Genomic DNA, 19,534 nt, shown 5'->3' with positions numbered 1-19,534 from the left:
AGACTAATAATTAGTGGTCAATTTGCAATTTCTGCTGTAAAAAATCAAATGGTTTTACACTTATGTTATTAAAAGAGTAGAGAACATAGAGTGAATACAGTTAAAGTGCGACATTTTCTGAGAATTTGTGCCATTTGTGTTCTTTTAAATAGCATTTGAAATGAAGAAATAGTAGATACACTTTGTGTTCGCTAAGCATAAACCAAATTGGTCATTGCTAATGTTTTAAACAATGTTGACAATGCTACAAAATACACTTAGCAGGGCTCGACATTAAGCTTGTTCACATGCAAATCTGTCATTCACTTGTCCGAGTAAAAAAATGTGCTTGTCTGGAAAAAAAAAAAATATATATATATATATTTTTTTGTGTGTGTGTGTTGTAAATAACATTTATTCTGAAGCAATATTCTCACCAGTTTTCAATCAGCTTTGACATATTTAAATCTGCATATTTGTGATATTTTTACCTTTTTACAAAGGGCATTTTCCCCTAATCTTATTAAATATAGGCTATGCTTCAGCTTTCCTTTTATATTATTAAATTTGATCAATAAATTAAATTAGAATAAGACACTATAGGGCTGTTGCCAATCAAATTAAATAGTTTACACTGAAAAATTACAACTGCATTAAATAATGTTATGAGATTGTTTTAAATATATTTTGAATATACAAATAAGAAAAGTTGGAAAGAATGTTTAAACATGAAACTAAAACGCCAGTAGGTGGGGGCAGGTGAACGTCTGAAGGAGTGAGTCATTGAGTCGATTCGTTCAGTAATGAGCATAGACTGTAAAAAAAATATGGACGTAGTGTCCGTGACGTCACCCATAGGATTCTGATGAGCCGTTCTGAAGAGCAAAGTATGGACAAGATGGCCGTTGCCATCTTGGCAGCGCGTCATCGCGCGTCACTCCCGGATAACAGAAAATGGGCAAAAAGGCAGGACGTGGGCGGAGCTTAAGTGACGTGATGACTAACGGACAGCAGACAAATGGCTTTCCACCTGTCTCTCGAAGTGGCCACGCCCTTAATTATGCAGAACTTTAATGCTTTATATAATGTAAACGAATGAGCTATAAAAAAATTCACCCCCTTCACAGTTGTCATGAAGGGCTAAATTAGTCGTATAGACCAAAACCACAATTTGTACCAGACTGTAAACATGTTTTATTCTGCTGTAAAGTTGCCCATTTTAACATGGGGCTCAAAGAGATTCTGCTCCCTTCTGGAGCCTGTCTCTAGCGGCCAATCGATGAATTGCAGTTTAAGCCACTTACGTATTGGCTTCAAGAGAAACTGCGGGAGGTTGCCGCTTGGTAATGAGGCAGTTTACAAACAGGTAATTGAATCTTTGATTCAACCGATTCATTCAAAACGCTGAATCATTCAGTAACACGCTGTTGCGGTGACACGCGTTCTGCTGTGATCTTTTGGAACTATTTTCGCTGCTGAAATCGGACAAAAACACACAATATTGCATCTAAAGTGTAAGTGACTTAATGTTAATAATTGTTTATGGAACTGTCAGTGTCATTTTCAGTCGTGATGTTATTCAGGAAAACAGCACTCTTGGTAATGTGACGTTGCAACTATATCATATGTTAAAAATATAAATAAACTCCACATTTCTACATGTTTATGGCAGTGTGTTAATGGAGTTTCTCTGTGTGAGCGGCGCACATTTGTTTCGATTTCTCCTCGAGAGGCTGCGCGAGCATCAACAGCGCAACGTTATAGACCATTTCAAGGACGTAAACGTCAGTTCCCATTCAGTCAGTCACTCTCGACGCCACGTCGGATTCCACGAATAGGAATCTCGCTCGTGAGAGCCAATCTACTTCGAGTGTAACTAAACAAGCCAATGCACATTGTGGGTATAAATGAGACACAGATGATTGCATCAAATCAACCTTTTGCTTCGGAGCCGAGTGGTAGATGGTAACGCCAGATATCACTCACTACTTGCAGTCCTGACTGAATACGGAAGCCGCCTTTCGGAAGCGATCTCTTCAGTCGGTGTTGGTGTGACGGCACAGCAGCGGGTCATGTGGTTTTCGGGTCATCTCTCTGTGTTGTTTGTTTAGAGCAATCACAAAGGCTGTTCTCATAGCTGGTTCGGTGCGCTAGGTGGAGAGCGCTGAAAAGCCATTCTTACGGCTGGTAAAAGAGCGCCTTTGTGTGAGAGAGCGCGCACGTCAGGCTGCACCCACCTCCTGACTGTGTCGCCGCGACCCCGCCCCCTGCGTGCTTCAGCACCAAGGAGAGCGTACTTCTGGAAGAGCAAACACAGATAGAGCTTGCGTCTTTTTCAAGATGACATTCTATCTGTGTGTTTCTGGATGCGGTGGTTACCTGTCACCAAGGGATGGTCACCAGCGCTGTATCTCGTGTTTGGGCGTTCAGCACGCTGAGGCAGCGCTGGTGGATGACTCATGTTCTCACTGCGGGAACATGACCATTTCGGAGTTGCGGTCTAGACTTCATCTCGCAAGGCGTCGAGTCCCCGTGCCTCTGCCCTCGATCTAACCCTCCACAAAGGGTTACTTCAGGCAGTAGCGCGGGTGATCTGAGGGTTACGGTGAGCGCGCTTCCCCAAGGGAACCAACCCCCGGGAACCCTCATCCCTCTCGCACTCCGCAGCCAGTAGAGCTGCCGTTGGAACGCGATGGGCCATCGACGAGGTGTGCACCATCCGTATCCTTCGGGGCTCCTCTCGAGGACCAGATGTCCATCGCTGCATCGGAGGGAGGGTCAGATATTTCGGGAGATGACGTGTCGGCGCAGGGGACTCCTTCGGGAAGATTCGCTGTGCCCGATACTGATCCAGAAATGATGGCCATGCTTTCCCAGGCCGCCGAGAGAGTTGGGCTCGTGTGGAACCCTCCACCGTGTCCCGAACCCTCGAGGTTGGACGATTGGTTTCTCGGGGTGGTCCGTGCTGGTTCTCAGCGCCCCACCCCGGTTCCTTTCTTCCCGGAGGTGCACGAGGAGCTCACTAGGTCGTGGACGGCACCTTTTACTGCCCGAAACCAGCCCAGTGGATCCTCCTCCCTCACCACCCTCGATGACGGACCTGCAAAGGGATACACGCAGGTTCCTCCCGTGGAACGGGCCGTTGCTATGCAACTGTGCCCTAACTCCACATCAAGGGGGAACCCGTGTCTCCCCTCCCGGGCCTGTAGGTACTCATCCGATCTGATCGGAAAGGCCTACCAGGCTTGTGGAGAGGCAGGCTCCGCCTTACATGCTATGGCGTTGTTGCAGGTTCATCAGGCCCGGGCACTGAAGATCCTGCACGAGGGTGGTCACGATCCCGCAGTTCTCCGAGAACTGAGAACCGCAACGGACCTCGCGCTTCGTGCAATGAAGGTTACAACACGGGCTGTGGGTCGTGCGATGTCCACTATGGTGGACCAGGAACGCCATCTATGGCTGTGTCTGGCAGACATGAGGGAGACAGACAAGATCGGGTTCCTTAACTCCCCCGTCTCCCAAACCGGCCTCTTTGGCGACGCGGTCCAGAACTTCGCCCAGCAGTTCTCGGCCGCACAGAAGCAGACTGAGGCCATCAGTCACATCCTGCCTGTCTCCACCCCGCCGCAGGCAGCCCCTCAGCCTGCTCGTCGCCGAGGGCGGCCACCTGCATCTGCCTACGCTTTCCCAGTGTTATCCAATAACCACTGAGCAGGTCATGCGGAACAGCAGTGATGGACTTCCCGGTGTGAGTCCCGTCTCATCAGGTAACAGAGCTCAGGCGGCTCACACAGGGCACTGGATGGGGGCAGAGGCCATGGCGCTTTGGTAGGGATTCCTATTCTCGAGAGTGACCGACTGAATGGGAACGTCTCGGTTACGTATGTAACCCTCGTTCCCATGTCCTCTGTACCCTGCTGGGGTGCCTGTCTACCTACTCGGCGCCTCAGCAAAAGGCTGATTTGATGCAATCACCTGTGTCTCATTTATACCCGCACGGCGTGGCATGAGCACCTGGTGCAATCATTGAATGCCAATGTGCATTGGCTCGTTTAGTTACACCCAAAGTAGATTGGCTCTCGCGAGCGAGATTCCTATTCGTCGGTACTCCGACGTGGCGTCTCCGTTCCCTCCTTCAGGGAACAAGGGTTACATATGTAACCGAGACGTTCATTATACATTATATTATTATCCACTATCGATCGCCACTTACACTAAATGAAGGCAGAATCATTCTTGCATTTTGATGATTCCCTTTTTATTTTTTGTAAATTGCATTTTTTTCAGGCTACTTGTCCGGTCGGGCAAGTAAAATTCTCTTTCACTTGCCCCTTCAAAAAATCTGCTTGTCCCGGACGAGCGTTAATGACGAGCCCTGCACTTATTTACCTGGAAAAAGTTTCATAAAATTGACCACGTAAACTGCTTTTCCCAAAATAACCACTAGATGAAATCAAGATATGTTTTTGTTGTTGCTATGGACTACGTTGACCAGAGTGATGTAGAGGTTTTGACTACAAAGCTTACACAAAAATGATTTCACATTAAAGGAACACTCCACTTTTTTTGAAAATAGGCTCATTTTACAAGTCCCCTAGAGTTAAATAGTTGAGTTTTACCGTTTTTGAATCCATTCAGCCGATCTTTGTATCTGGCGGGAGCACTTTCAGCATAGCTTAGCATACATCATTGATTCTGATCAGTCCATTAGCATCTCATTCAAAAAATGACCAAAGACACTTTCAATATTTTTCCTTTTTAAAACTTGACTCTTCTACAGTTACATCGTGTGCTAAGACAAACTGAAAATGAAAAGTTGCGATTTTCTACACCTATATGGCTAGGAACTACGTTCTCATTCCTGCGTAATAGTAGCGGATCTTCGAGGCCGTACCATGGCTGCAGCGGCGCAATGATTCGTTGGTATTCTGTGAAACATGGTGGTACCCTCGACTTACTAACACAGCCCTTTACAACACACAGAACCATGGCTAATCACACAGTTAAATCCACAACACAATTTGTCGGCTGCAAGCCTGAAACTTTCTCTGCAGCTACACGAACTTAGTGCCGGTCACATTGAAAGTTACCTAGCTGGGGGCTACTTTCAGGCGCTGCGTAATATCATTGTGCTGCTGCAGCCATGGTACGGCCGCGAAGATCCACGACTATTACGCAGGAATGAGAAAGTAGTTCCTAGCCATATAGGTGTAGAAAATCGCAACTTTTAATTTTCAGTTGGTCTTAGCACACGGTGTAACTGTAGAAGAGTCAAGTTTAAAATAGGAAAAATATTGAAAGTGTCTTTGGTCATTTTTTGAATGAGATGCTAATGGATTGATCAGAATCAATGATGTATGCTAAGCTATGCTAAAAGTGCTACCGCCAGATACAAAGATCGGCTGAATGGATTCAAAAATGGAAAAACTCAACTATTTAACTCTAGGGGACTTGTAAAATGAGCCTGTTTTCAAAAAAAAGTGGAGTGTTCCTTTAAGTGGTTTAATTTTTAACAGTAAGAAAAAAAGTGTTCTAAAGCTTGTTGTTTTGCAGAACATCAAAGTTGTATATGACATGAGCAGAGCAAGGGCTGTATTTAGGGATTACTTGTTATTTAAGGAAAATATATTTATATTTTCAGAATGACATAATTATTATTTTTTCAAACATAGTCTGTGGGGTAAAACGCCCCCAGCCACTTGGGGTAAAACGCCCCCATAATTACTGTAGTTGCCATGTTCTGAACATCACATTCTTTGTTTTTCCATCAAATGTAATCTAACTAAGTTATGTGGTTGAATAAAAATATTTTGACTTTATATTCAAAAAGTTAGTCAGTTAAAAAGTTAGTTAGCCAGCCAGTTACCATCAGCTAACATTATTTTATTTTTTTATTTTTTTAAAAGGTTGATTTTCAGCATGGTTCATTAATAGATTTTCATATTTTAGCTAAAAAATGCTTCTACATGCTTGTACATTTTGCTTGTAAACATATAAAGCAAATTGCTTTGTCAGAGTGGGGGCATTTTACCCCACTCTACCCTATTTATTTATCTTGTATTAAATATAACTATATTTAGTGTATATTGCAGCTATTTTCATCTAGCATAGACTGTAGCCTAATGTTGACTCTTCACTTCATTGTGACAACTCGAAACATGCTTCAAGGTATAGTGTAATGCATTAAATATGAAAGATATTTCACTGGGCCCACAGCTAGAATTCAGTGTTTGAGATGCTAATAAGATCTAGAACTAGTCGCTGATATTTCACTCCACAGTAAGCCAAAAGTTTCAGTTTAACATACCTCCTCCATTGCGGTCGTTTGTCGGTCCTCTCTAAAACTCTCAAAATGTTGTTGTTTTGTATTTAATAAACTGTCAAACACATACTGTGCGTGTTTTGCTTCGAAGCACGCACGAATTCTGGGGGGGGTTTTTGGTCACCGGGGATACGCGTCCTTGTTGCCTGACAACCGCGACACAGAGCACTTCGCGGTTCAACTATTGTACCTCATGAAGGGATTGCTGTAAACTATTTTACAGCGATACGACATCTAAAATAACAATAATGAGTAAAGCTTGTTCATCTATATCAAAGTTGTTTAGTGCATGAATCCTGCTTTGTTTATGTGTTGTTCTTTACACTAGGTGGCAGCTTTACACAGTGCAATGTCTTATAATGAGGAGCAGTGGAAAAATGAAGTGTTTTAATCACCGATTTCCTCCTGGCTGCCACTGTCCACATTCGAGGACATTATATTTTAGTGAATTTCTCTGACACCATACATGCCACAGTTTTAAGTCTGGGTCCTGTAAAGAGCACTTACGGGGCTTTTCAGAGATACTTTGTTTTGAGGTTTCACCAGGACAACAAGGTCTTTAAAAATGACCGAATGAACAAAACTAGTAGCTACTCTTGATAATTTGAAATAATTATCATTTATATCTGACTACTTTTCAAATAGTTTGTTATAAATCAACATCTCAGGGAAATGTTATGGGGTTTCTAATCAGAATAAGATTTGTTTTGTTGTTGTTGTTGTTGTTGTTGTTGTTGTTGTTGTTGTTGTTGTTGTTGTTGTTGTTGTTGTTGTTGTTGTTGTTGTTGTTAAGAAACAGGGCCCACATGAAAAAAAAATAGGCTACTATAGTATATTATAGTAAAATTACTCTAGTGAATACTATAGAGTTTTTGAACCATACTATAGTAAAGATACTACAGTAAATTGTAGTAGTATTTACTACACTTTGTTTATTACTGTATTTACTATATGGTTCAAAAACACTATAGTATTGTAATTTTACTAAAATATACTGTAGTATTTTTCATGTTTATCGGGCATTTTGGGAGACACAACGAGTAAATAGGGAAAGAAATGACAAATCAATATTCCTATAAAATATTAGATATTATTATGAAAATGTTGCCAACTTACTACATTTCTTTTTTCATTACATCTTGCACCAAGAACACATTTTACCCACATATTGCATAAAGTAAAATTATATATCAATTATGTACGTTATATCTTTCATAGCATAGTTGAGAATCATCTTTAAACAAAGTTTGGGTAAAAAATCCTGAAACATGCATTGGTGAATGAAAAAAATCCCATTGTTTTTGCCTACAAAATGTAATTTTATTTTTTAAACAACTGATTCCTGGTGTCCACTTATGAGGACATAACATATGAATAAAATATCATTAAAAAAAGATTCATTTGTTTCTAAACAATGGCATGAAAAAATACTAAATTTAAAAAAAAAAATGTGGCTGGGTCTAAGGAGGTTAAATGTGTGTATACTGTATAGCATAGGGTGTGTTCAGAAAGTGGGACAAATTAGTTTTATGACCAATTGTCCTGTTAAAATTGAATGACAATTGCTACAAGGGCTGTGTCATTCTATAAATGTTTTAATTTATCTGACATCATAGTGGATCATCAAACTTCAACATCTCACAGAATAGAAATCAACTTAACTTTTATGGTGGTTTTTAAAGGATGATTGACAATTATGTAAGTATATGCTGTAAGCTGTGGAAAAGGTGGACACTTTTTTAAAACTGTCTGGTTATTAATCATCAAACGTTTATGACCTAACATGAACCATGTCAAATAACAGCGAAAGCCTTAACATTTACTGATCACTGCAGTACAGATACATTCATAACATTATGACCACTGACAGGTAAAGTGAATAACACTGTTTATCTCTTCATCACGGTTAGTGGGTGGGATATATTAGGCAGCAAGTGAACATTTTGTCCTCAAAGCTGATGTGTGAAAAGCAGGAAAATGGGCAAGCGTAAGGATTTGAGCAAGTTTGGCAAGGGCCAAATTGTGATGGCTAGACGACTGGGTCAGAGCATCTCTAAAACTGCAGCTTTTGTGGGGTGTTCCCGGTCTGCAGTGGTCAGTATCTATCAAAAGTGCTCCAAGGAAGGAACAGCGGTGAACCGGCGACAGGGTCATGGGCGGCCAAGCCTCATTGATGCACGTGGGGAGCTGGTCAGTGTGGTCAGATCAAACAGACGAGCTACTGTAGCTCAAATATCTCAAGAAGTTAATGCTGGTTCTGATAGAAAGGTGTCAGAATACACAGTGCATCGCAGTTTGTTGCGTATGGGGCTGTATAGCCGTAGACCAGTCAAAGTGCCCATGATGACCCCTGTCCACTGCCCGAAAGCGCCAACAGTGGGCAAGTGATCATCAGAACTGGACCATGGAGCAATGGAAGGATGATGAATCACGTTTTCTTTTACATCATGTGGATGGCCGGCTGTGGGTGCGTCACTTAGGCCTACCTGGGGAACACATGGCACCAGGATGCACTATGGGAAGAAGGCAAGCCGGCGGAGACATGTGTGATGCTTTGGGGAATGTTCTGCTGGAAAACCTTGGGTCCTGCCATCCATGTGTCATACCACCTACAAAAGCATTGTTGCAGACCATGTACACCCTTTCATTGAAACTGCATTCCCTGGTGGCTGTGGCCTCTTTCAGCAGATAATGTGCCCTAAGACAAAGCAAAAATGGTTCAGGAATGGTTTGAGGAGCACAATAATGAGTTTGAGGTGTTGACTTGGCCTCTAAATTCCACAGATCTCAATCCAATCGAGCATCTGTGGGATGTGCTGAACAAACAAGTCCGATTCATGGAGGCCCCACCTCACAATTTACAGGACTTAAAGGATCTGCTGCTAACATCTTGGTGCCAGATACCACGGCACACCTTCAGGGGTCTAGTGGAGTCAATGCTTCGACAGGTCATGGCTGTTTTGGCAGCAAAAGGGGAACCAACACAATATTAGTTGTTACTAATACTAATTATTATAATGTTATGCCTGGTAGGTGTATATGGTGTGTTGCTTTTACATGTTTTCTAGCTGCACTTTGCTGGGCATTTATGGTCATTACACTGTGAGAAAAAAAATGCTGCCGTAGATGTTTAAGTACAATCAACTTAAATTACATTAAACTGACTGTTGAGTTGAATCTTGTATAACTTAGCCTATAAAAAGAAAACTGCTTAACTTATTTTGATTAGTTAAAGCATGTTTTCATAATATTGATCATACTTTTTTACAATGTAGTTGACCGAGCTGTTTGGTAGACCACCTTAGATCAGTAACAAACCATCTACTCAAATACATTCCAGCTTTAAAAAAGGGATCATAGACCTATGTCAACTTAAGTTCAAATTAAAGTAAAAATGTTTTTTATATAATTAAAACCACTGTCTCAAAATATAATTCAACGCAGTTCCTGTGTTAAAAAAAAAAAGTAATTATCACATAAAAAGGTGTTGAATACTGTTTTGATATATTTACATTGAGGGGGGTTTACAAAAAAAAAGGATTGAGAGTATAAAACTGTATCAGTGCTGTATCACAAACAAAAGCCATCCCACTTCACCCTGTATAACAGCGACATCCATACAGGCCCAGATCCTATCAATCATACCTGAAACAAATCCTTTCTACAAGTCATCACAAATCTGCACATGTACTAAGATAAGCAACATGCCGATTACATAATATGGCAATGTTAGATTAATCATTTTATAATTGCACTTCACTGTCCATAGCCATGCTGAATTACGTCAGATGATGCGCTGAAAGGTGTGGAAGTTCCTAGAGATCAGTGTCTAGTCCAAATGTGTTAGCATTTTCTGAAATACTCATGTTTATGTCCTTATACACTCTAAAAAAATGGTGCTATATGGCACTTAAAGTGTTTCTTTGGCTCATAATCATAGGGGAACCACTTTAAGTGCTGTATAGCACCAAATCTTGGTGCTTCAGCGGTTCATTGGGATGACTGAGGTGCTATATAGAACCGCTATCATATACAGAACCTGTTAAGATATGGTGCTATATAGCACCAAAAGTGTTTTTTAGAGTGTATGGAAGACAATTTGTTATTTTGTCATAAAATATAATATTTTATTATATTATACATTCAAAATATTAACAAATAAAAAATGTTTTTAGCATATATTCCAATATTTTCAAATGAGAATATATGCAAACATTTATATTTTATTAATAATAATTTTGTTAAATGCCTTAAACTAAATAATAGTATGTTTGGTTGGTTTATATAATCAAGTCCAAATGTACTGAATAATAATTCATGATAATAATAGATAATTTGTTTCTAATTTTAGGCACATTCCATGTTGACGCCCACCAATGCTTGGCAACAATAGCTTGGAAAATAATAACTCTATGGAATGTGTAACTTTGAGTGACTATTCCGATGTGTTTTGGCTGTTCCTGTTCTGCTCGTATTTTCTTGAAGTGTAATGTTGAGTCAACTGACGCCAATTAAGTGACACATTGCCATGAGTTTGTGCGTCGACACCTGAGCTATTCAAGTCTGATCTTGCGGTAAATAATGTTCTTATAAAGACGTTTTGATTGGTTGGCTTCCCTACTATTTATAAGAAAGCATCCAGTAGAAGCCAAATTGTATAGGTGAGTGTGTTACATAATTATGAGGATACATTATCCTGATGGTTCTAAAGTAGAAACAGAAGCGACAGATGCGCGTTAAATCCCCGATGGAGGAAACACTCACCAGAGCAGGATGACAAAACCAATATCTGAGGGAAGAAAAGTTAGCAAATCAAATCGTTTTTGAGCTGACCTACATAAAACATCCAATTTGTTTCCACTTCGTTCATTGCAAACCTCCCTGAGTGTCGCTTGACGCGCATTTTCCCGGGGCGCAAACGCGCGTCTTTCCACCTGCAGCTTGGGCGCGTTTGAGCAGCTGATGTGTTTTTCAATGACAGTTCATCGAGCAGAGAAAAACTTGTGGATCTGTAGTCGGTTCACACCCGACTTGTCACGGACATAATAGCAACAACAACTCAAGAGAAGGACGACAAGGGTGAGTTATTAGAGCCTGACGCTCGAAGTGCAACATCTGGAGATCATCAGCAGCAGTCATGGGCAACAGTGTGTCCGGAATCAGAGCACTGCACAGGGGACAGCAGAACAGGTTTCAAAGACTTCCAAACTTACACAAAGGTTAGTAGGCTCTTCTATTCTATATTGTCCCATGCTGAAAAATCCAACTTAAACTAGAAGCTATATTTTGGAATATGGTAGCTGCTATTAATTATAAGTCAGCTATTTGACCAGTTACCATGTTCCAAAAAAACATCTTGACCACCTTGATGATCTACTAGGTTGTCTAAGATAGCTAATAAGATAACATGCAGGGAATGTTCCAACACTTTCCACTAATGTTTTTTTTTTTTTAATGTCTTACAACATTAATATTTGATGTGCATTCTCATGTTGACAAAAACGTTCTTAGAACAGCATTCTTGGCATACTGTGGCATTCTTGATGATAATTCTCATAACATTGAGAGAAAATTTTCAATGTTTTCAGAACATTCTTATGTTATATGTACATGATGAATGTTAACATTAACCTTCATGGAATATTACGATATAAACGTTAATAGAATGTATTATTAGTAAAAAAAATAAAAATAAGGTTAAACTAACATTCTCAAGTTAACACTTACAAATAATCAGATTTGTATCAGAGTATGCGTATTTGGCGTGAGCTCGGAATTTGGCCCTAACCCAGAAGGCCTCTATATATATATATATATATATATATATATATATATATATATATATATATATATGAGGCCTTCTCTTGTACTGATTAGGTAGATCATTTGAGGGTGTTACTCCCGAACTTTGGTACTAAACATAATTTATCACAAACTTTTAAATAGTGTTCCATTTACGACAAAAAAACTGGACATTGTTTTAGAAATCACTGTGTTAGCTGTTCCAAATTCATACAGCCTAACAATCCTTAAACGGGTGTGAATTATAGAAATGTGATAATGTGTTGTGTTTGCCAGGTTAAAGGCACAATATGTAATATTCGCCACTATGGGGCTGCTTATACCAAAGAAAGGCGTAGCTTGATGATGCTGTGAATGAGTGTGGAATCATGGGAGTTGTAGTCTTGACTCTTCACCTCCACAGTCGATGGAAAGAAATCTGACAGACTCAGGCAGAAATCATGTTCATGAATGAGCGAATTTATTAATGTCTTATTAAAGGGATAGTTCAAAAGAGTAACCCCAGATGCTACATTTTGTTTTGCTCTATCCTCTGCGCTTCTGTGTTCGTCGATACGCATGCGTCAAGGGTCAAGGGTCTTTTGTGGTATATCGATGCGTACGGAAATCCGCCGGAAGTTAGCTATTCTAGTCTATAAAGTTTTAAATATGGATATTTTTCTTACACAAACATGCCACTTCACTTCAGAAGGCCTTTATTAACCCCCTGGAGTCATGTGGATTACTTTTATGATGAATATATGCACTTGTATGGACTTTTATGGACCCATCGAGTCAATGTCATTATAATGCTTGGATTAGCCAGGACTTTTTTAACCCCTAGGAATCTGAGCTGTTTTGGGGCCCTTTAGAAGTTTTGACATGCTCTTATATTTGTGCTTTTTTCAGTTGCTTATAAACACATTAATGGCAAAAGTGTAATTACACTGTATTCAGCACAAACTGGGCTACCATAATATCTAAGCAACATGTATGTACATGCTTGTGTTTTTGAGAGAAAAATGTTTATGCAGGAAACTGACCTTACAATCAGCGGCGTAAACCAACATTATGAAGCTGCAGACTCGGAGCCTGCTGCATCTACAGTCCCGCACCCAGAGTCCCGCATTCTCAGGCCCCTCGTTTTTCGAGCCAGCGCCTCCTGCTGTTCGGAAGATCGTATAACACCTGCACACAGAGTCCCGCATTCTCAGACTCCGGATGCAATATAACGGTCTCGCTTCTTTTAAAGTTTTCCAAATAAATTCACACAAAATAATAACAAAATAACATATTTGCGTTCCCTGCTCAGTGCATGTGCCAAAAAACATACTGTGTTCTCTGACTAACAAATTACCCAGTAGTTATTTTTTGAGTGTGGGTGGTAGCCTAATTGAAAGAAAATTACTGATGGAAGAGATACAATTACAGATTGAACTTATTATTAATATTAATATTGTGTGATTATTATATTGCCTCAATGTTTTTTCAATTCAAGTTCCAATGTTTCTTTCAGTTCAACCTATGCTAATGGTCTAATTAACACACCATGCTAACATTACAAACCCTGTTTTTTGATATTTTGAATGCAATGCAAAGCTTAACTCAAATAAGAATAGACAAAACACCAATAATAAACAATTCTGTACTTTATTTAACGATCACCTAAACATCATGTTGCTGTAAAAAGGACAAAGAAAAGAAAAAAGTAAGAAAGAATTTTGTTAGTGACTTTACTTTTCATCTTCAATTGCATAAGGTAAATTAATAACTTTACTTTCTGGTAGGTGACTGTTTTTTCATTCGTTTGGTAATCGCTCTGTCAAATTCCTCAACTTCACTAAAATAATTGCCATTGTCAAAAATATTGTGTAATAATAAATTATATATTTTTTTGCAAATGCAAATTACAAGCATACGGTGATAAGTAAGGCCAGTGAGGAACACCTCCTCAGCCTCCTGCCAGGACAATGCCTGCATTTCACATAGGCCATGAATGATGGCCTGCCCATATAAATAAATTAATTAATGGCAATAATAGAAACAATCCAATTGACAAGATAGAAGGCACTGTCTCGAAAAACGAGGGGCCTGAGAATGCGGGACTCTGGGTCCGGGACTGTAGATGCAGCAGGCTCCGAGTCTGCAGCTTCATACTACTCGCGTAAACAGCTTTTCATGAGGAGAATAAATCCAGGATTATTGTTCAACGTTTCTCAAAACGATGTAGCTGAAGTAACGTTACAGCGCTTCAATAGATGTTTGTATGAGTTGATGTGTGGCCGTCGACTCTGGATCGTCAGAATTTGAATCTCAATAGAATGCGCGCTCCGTGGGTGTGGTCGCATTAGCAGATAATGAAGTGGCTCGCGGGCGACTAACATCTATCGCTTTTCAAACAGATTACATGAACACAGAATATTTGTTTTCGATTTGGTTTACATTGTTTAAAACCTGACATTTCAGTGTTTCTTTAGACATATGTCTCATGTTTGTGAGACAAGTATTCACTAAGCTAGAGTTCCTTTTCTGAAGACTATCTGAATGAACGTCTTTGAGAGAGAGGCTGCAGATCGCGCATCATGTTTGTTTTCTTTATTTTGCAAAAAGCTCAACATTTTGTTTTTATTGTGACTGTACACAAAAGAAATAGAAACTTAACAGATTATAATGATGTATAAAACTTGTCTGAATGATAAAAAATGAGTTATTTGAGTCTCTTGGGCACTGATAAGAAAAAAAGAGAGCTGATCGCGCCGGCGCGACTGCCGACTCGAGGGTGTTAATATAATTCTGAGTTTTTAAGTCTAAAAGAAGAATGTCATATACACCTAGGATGACTTGAGGGTGAGTAAATCATGGCCTAGTTTTCATATTCGGGTAAACTAACCGTTTAACATTACAGTAGTATGATGCAGGACGCGGCTAGAGCCCTTGGGAGTGAATGCTAATGAGAGAGACCTGCGCGAAACACCAGTCTCTGAGTTATTATTGCTTACGCTGCAGTCGGCTGCTTCCGCTCTTTTCGTTGCGTATTTGGGGTAACGCATCGCTGTTTTACATGGTTAAAACAATCATGCTAAAACATTTGAGTGTGTTGAAAGTTATGTTATAATGTTACTCTGTGCATTCGCTCGCTGGCTAGTATGAGAGACTTGTTGCACTTTTCAGTAATTTAGATCAATATTAGAATATCATATTAATAAAAACAGGATGACTAAATGACTGTTGCTAAATGACATGCAATTCATTAAAATATATTGTATGATGGAGAAATCTCTCTCTGATTGTGCTACGTTAGCCACTTGACAAAATAGTGTTGTTCCCGAGGCATGGTAAAAACCTTACTTGTGGTAAATCAAGAAAACAAGTGATTCAAACAATGAGACTAACCCTGTTATGCTGTATAACAATGATTCGTTTTCTGTTGATAAATGTACCCAAATAGTTGCTCACCTCATAAAACATAATATATTAAAGCGTCTTTGATGTTTCCATGGTTTCTGCGAGAGTAAAACTGGAAATCGAGGGTAGCACGGATTTGGCGTCATTGGCAGGCGATGCAGTGGACCGTAACACTGGTTAAAATAGCGTATTTTAAACATTGTTGGAAATGTTTGGGATAATGTAAGTACACAGGTTTAAAAAATATATAACTGTTATGATTCTTGTCTTGTGTTCCCCTGCATGGTCTTATGTGGACTTTTATGTTATTTCCTGTTTTGCGCCATGTTTGTAGTCCTTTGTAGTTTTTCTTGTTGACCAGTTTGTTCCCAGGTGTGTCTTGTTTGTCTGTCACCCCTTGTGTTTCTCATGTTCTTTGTCTGGTGGTGTTGTTCTTAGTGGATGTATCGAGTTGTTTTCAATTCTGTTCAACCCCTTGTTTGGAATTATTCTGTTTTGTATATTCTCTGGTCTTCTGTTGTTTGGATGTTTTCATGTAATCTTGTTAATAAACTGCTATACTGCATTTGGATCCTCTTCCTTGTTTCTGAAACACTCCGCATTACAATAACATTGTTCAAGTGGTTTTTGGATATTTTAATCCAAAAATCTTTCATATTGTGCCTTTAAGAGATTTAGACAAACAACCAGCTCTAGAATTTCAGGAGAGAAGACATTTTATTTTATTTTTCTATCTATTCTAAAGTTAAACATTCTGTAAAAAAAAAATTCCCGTAAAAAAATTACGGTAAAAACCAGCAGCTGTGGTTGCCAGAACTTTACCATTAAAAATACAGTAGCAACATTTTAGGTTTTACAGGACAGCACTTAGTTTACTGTCTATTTTACAGTTAAAACCCGAATATAAAATGTATAGTTTTATATCTTAATAATTACATATACACTGTAATAGTTTACAGCTTTAAGGAGAACAATACTAATATGGTAGGTGTCATTCACACAAACACTAAACACCATCATGGTAAATATGCAATAAACATTAATTTAACAATATTAGATGTAACATAAAACCCTAATGTACATAACTGATTTGAAAAAAAATAATAAGAAGAAACATCAAATGTGAAGTGTCACGCAGGGAATTCTGGGAATGTCAAATTACGTTTTTTTCACTGTAAATTACACAATGACTTGTTCTTTTTCACTTCCAAAGACTATAAATTAAACGGTATTTAACAGTAAGAAATTAAATGTACGGTTAGATCTATTACAGTTAGTCACCGTATATAGTACGGAAACTTTCTGTTAACCAATTAACTTTTTTTCACCGTGGCATTTTTACAGTCTTTTACCGTTAAAATCATCTATCATTTTTTACAGTGTAATAGAGCAATGTTTATTGATTTTATTAAGGTTCTTGTGCCACATTCATCAGCTTTTAATAGGTGAAACTGTATCCATGTTCTTTATCATGGTACACAACACTGTGATGAATTATTACAGTCATAATAATAACAATGCGCAATTATGAACAGCTCTGCAAAACAATTAAACACTAAGGACATCATGTTCATTATCATTACTCAGAATTGACCTGTGTAAATACAAACTGTACTGCGGTACTGCGAGTATGATCACTGTACATGACACAGTGAAAAATGAGACCAATTCAAGAGTCCGAGTTATTAGGATGGCCCATTTTCTCTGTCTGTGCCGCAAGTTCAACTAGGCCCAGTTCACCAGGTGAAAAGTTTAATGGTCTCACTTTCTCTGACTGAATGTCCTTCAGAAAGATTACTTTATGTAAGCCAACACTTTGCCAGCCCTTGAACTCCTCTCCAACTCCTATAGTGGTGCTGCGTAGGAAGTTTGCAGTGATGGAGGTAATTTTGGAGATTCTGTTCTGTTTCAAAGCTCTCCTGATTCATGCATAACAGAGCATCTGATTATGAAGATTATGCCAGTGCGGATATAATTGCGCCCCTCATTAGCAAAAAAAGCCATTATATTCAAATAAAGACATGCTAAAGGGGGCTTTAATTATCCGTGGAATTGACAAGGCACATTTACAGATTGCACCGAAGGGGCAGCAACAACAATTAAAGGGTGATACAAACGATTTGTAAATGTAATGATTTGTAATTGATATAAAATGAGCATGAGAGCATAAGTTTTTTTTTCCCTTTCTTCATCATTACAGGAAAGCTTTTTCCAGAGGTTATTTGCGCACAGGTTACACTAGAGGTGAATCAAAATGCTATTTCCACCAGGAAACCGTCCTTTTTAGGTGTTTATCGGGTACACGCATTATTAACCACTTAAACCCTGCAGGCCCTGTACAGGGTCCGGAATGACATCATCATGTATATACTTTCAATTTTAAATGTCTGTGGAGGAGCTCTGACCTCATATGTGGTACCATTTGAAGCTTATAGTCTTGGAGATATGCATCACTTTGGCATTTGCTTTGGCAAAATTTTGTTTTACAGGAAACCCTTTGAAGTTACATAAAACACTGCTAAAAGTGATAAACATGTTGCCCCACCCCCTTACCCACACTGTTAGACATTTATAAGAGATTTTACAGTAACTTACTGGCAACACTGTTGCCAGTAAGTTACTGTATTTGAGATTTACAGTACAATAACCGCATTTCAGTTTACAGTAACTACATGTTACTGTAATTTTGTAATACAGTACCGTTACTGTAAACCTTGGTTAACAGTGCATTAATCCTAATCCTATTCAATCATTAATATTTACTGAATTACATTAATTCTTACATTAATCTATCCTACAGAAGTAATCCAAACAGACAATTATTATGAAATATAAAATTCTTTATTTAAAACATTTAAGTGCTTTAACTTAAACATGTAAATGTGTGGAAAAAGTTCACTTTAAAACATCCTCGAATCAAATCTTATTTTCAGAAAATCATGTATAAAAGTGATCAGAGTAAATTCAATATCACTTATTTTACATTTTATTTACATTTACGCATTTGGCAGACGCTTTTATCCAAAGCGACTTGCATTGCATTCGAGATACACATTTTACATTTTGTCAGTTCTTGCTTTCCCTGGGAATTGAACCCATGACCTTGCTAGCGCCCCACACTATTGTTTGAGCTACAATTTTAAAAACTCTGCAGAAAATAGTTGGTAGAATACTGTAAATAGTTGGTTGAAGAATACTGTAACTTTGGTGCAAAATACACATATACATGAATAAAATATAAGCAAAGAGCAAATTAATTCTGAAACAAGTTATCACAACACAAACACAAGTTTCATGTCTGTACCGATCTGTGCCATCTTCCACATTGGATGATTTCAAACAGGAACCAGGATTCTGCTCCATTATGGCAAGAAGTCCCTCTAGATAAGAATGATATGAAGTTAGTCATACAATTTGAGTATACACAAACTTTTTACACTGTTGGAATTTAATAAAAAATAATAATCCCATTACAATTCATCATAATGGTAAAATAGTATTTTATAAAAAGTTAACACTTTGAGGTACACCTAGCTTAACGTATGCTGTCTAGTCTAATTCAGTCCTGCAATGCCTTCATGAAGATGTGAAATGAAATTTTTTTGTTTTAGCTGGTGATTCAATGTTATGAATATTTTGAAGAATGTACTTTGTAGTGATGCTGAACCTGATTGCATATTAGAGAGGTGTCTCTGTAATTTAGCTTAACAAAATTGATATTGAGTAAAAAACTAAAGAAAACTGTCAGTACATAATAGTAGCAGCAGCACAAACTACATGCTCCAAAAAAGTAATATTACTGAATCACCTCAACATGATTTCACAAACTATTTAATCAAAAACAACAATGTAACCTTTTAATGAAGGATGGATTACATGTATACTGCATTAGCTTTAGTAAGGTATCCTCAAACTTAATGCTACATTCGCACCGGCGTTAACGCTTCTCATTTACTTTGAATGGGTGACGTCATGCGTTGCTGAACTGAATTGTGGGTCGCGTCGCTTCACTCACGTTGCAAGTGGCAGAAGTTGAAAGGTGTGTTT

At 38.8% G+C, this 19,534-nt stretch overlaps 1 protein-coding gene across 1 annotated transcript in view; it reads right to left on the bottom strand.

The window, feature by feature from the left end:
- cfap58 (cilia and flagella associated protein 58) overlaps positions 1-19,534 on the bottom strand; it is a gene marked incomplete at both ends in the record, with an annotated part of 183,719 nt that overhangs the window by 152,175 nt on the left and 12,010 nt on the right. Inside the window, one exon of the mRNA XM_079813233.1 lies at positions 17,253-17,406. Within this exon, the coding sequence (XP_079669359.1) occupies positions 17,253-17,406 (154 nt within the window). The remainder of the gene's footprint in view (positions 1-17,252; positions 17,407-19,534) is intronic.

The sequence above is a fragment of the Gobio gobio genome (genome assembly GCF_949357685.1).
Source record: "Gobio gobio genome assembly, chromosome: 3".
Classification (NCBI taxonomy): domain Eukaryota; kingdom Metazoa; phylum Chordata; class Actinopteri; order Cypriniformes; family Gobionidae; genus Gobio; species Gobio gobio.
Note: the sequence above shows the minus strand (reverse complement) of the source record. Positions and strands in the feature narration are given on the sequence as shown.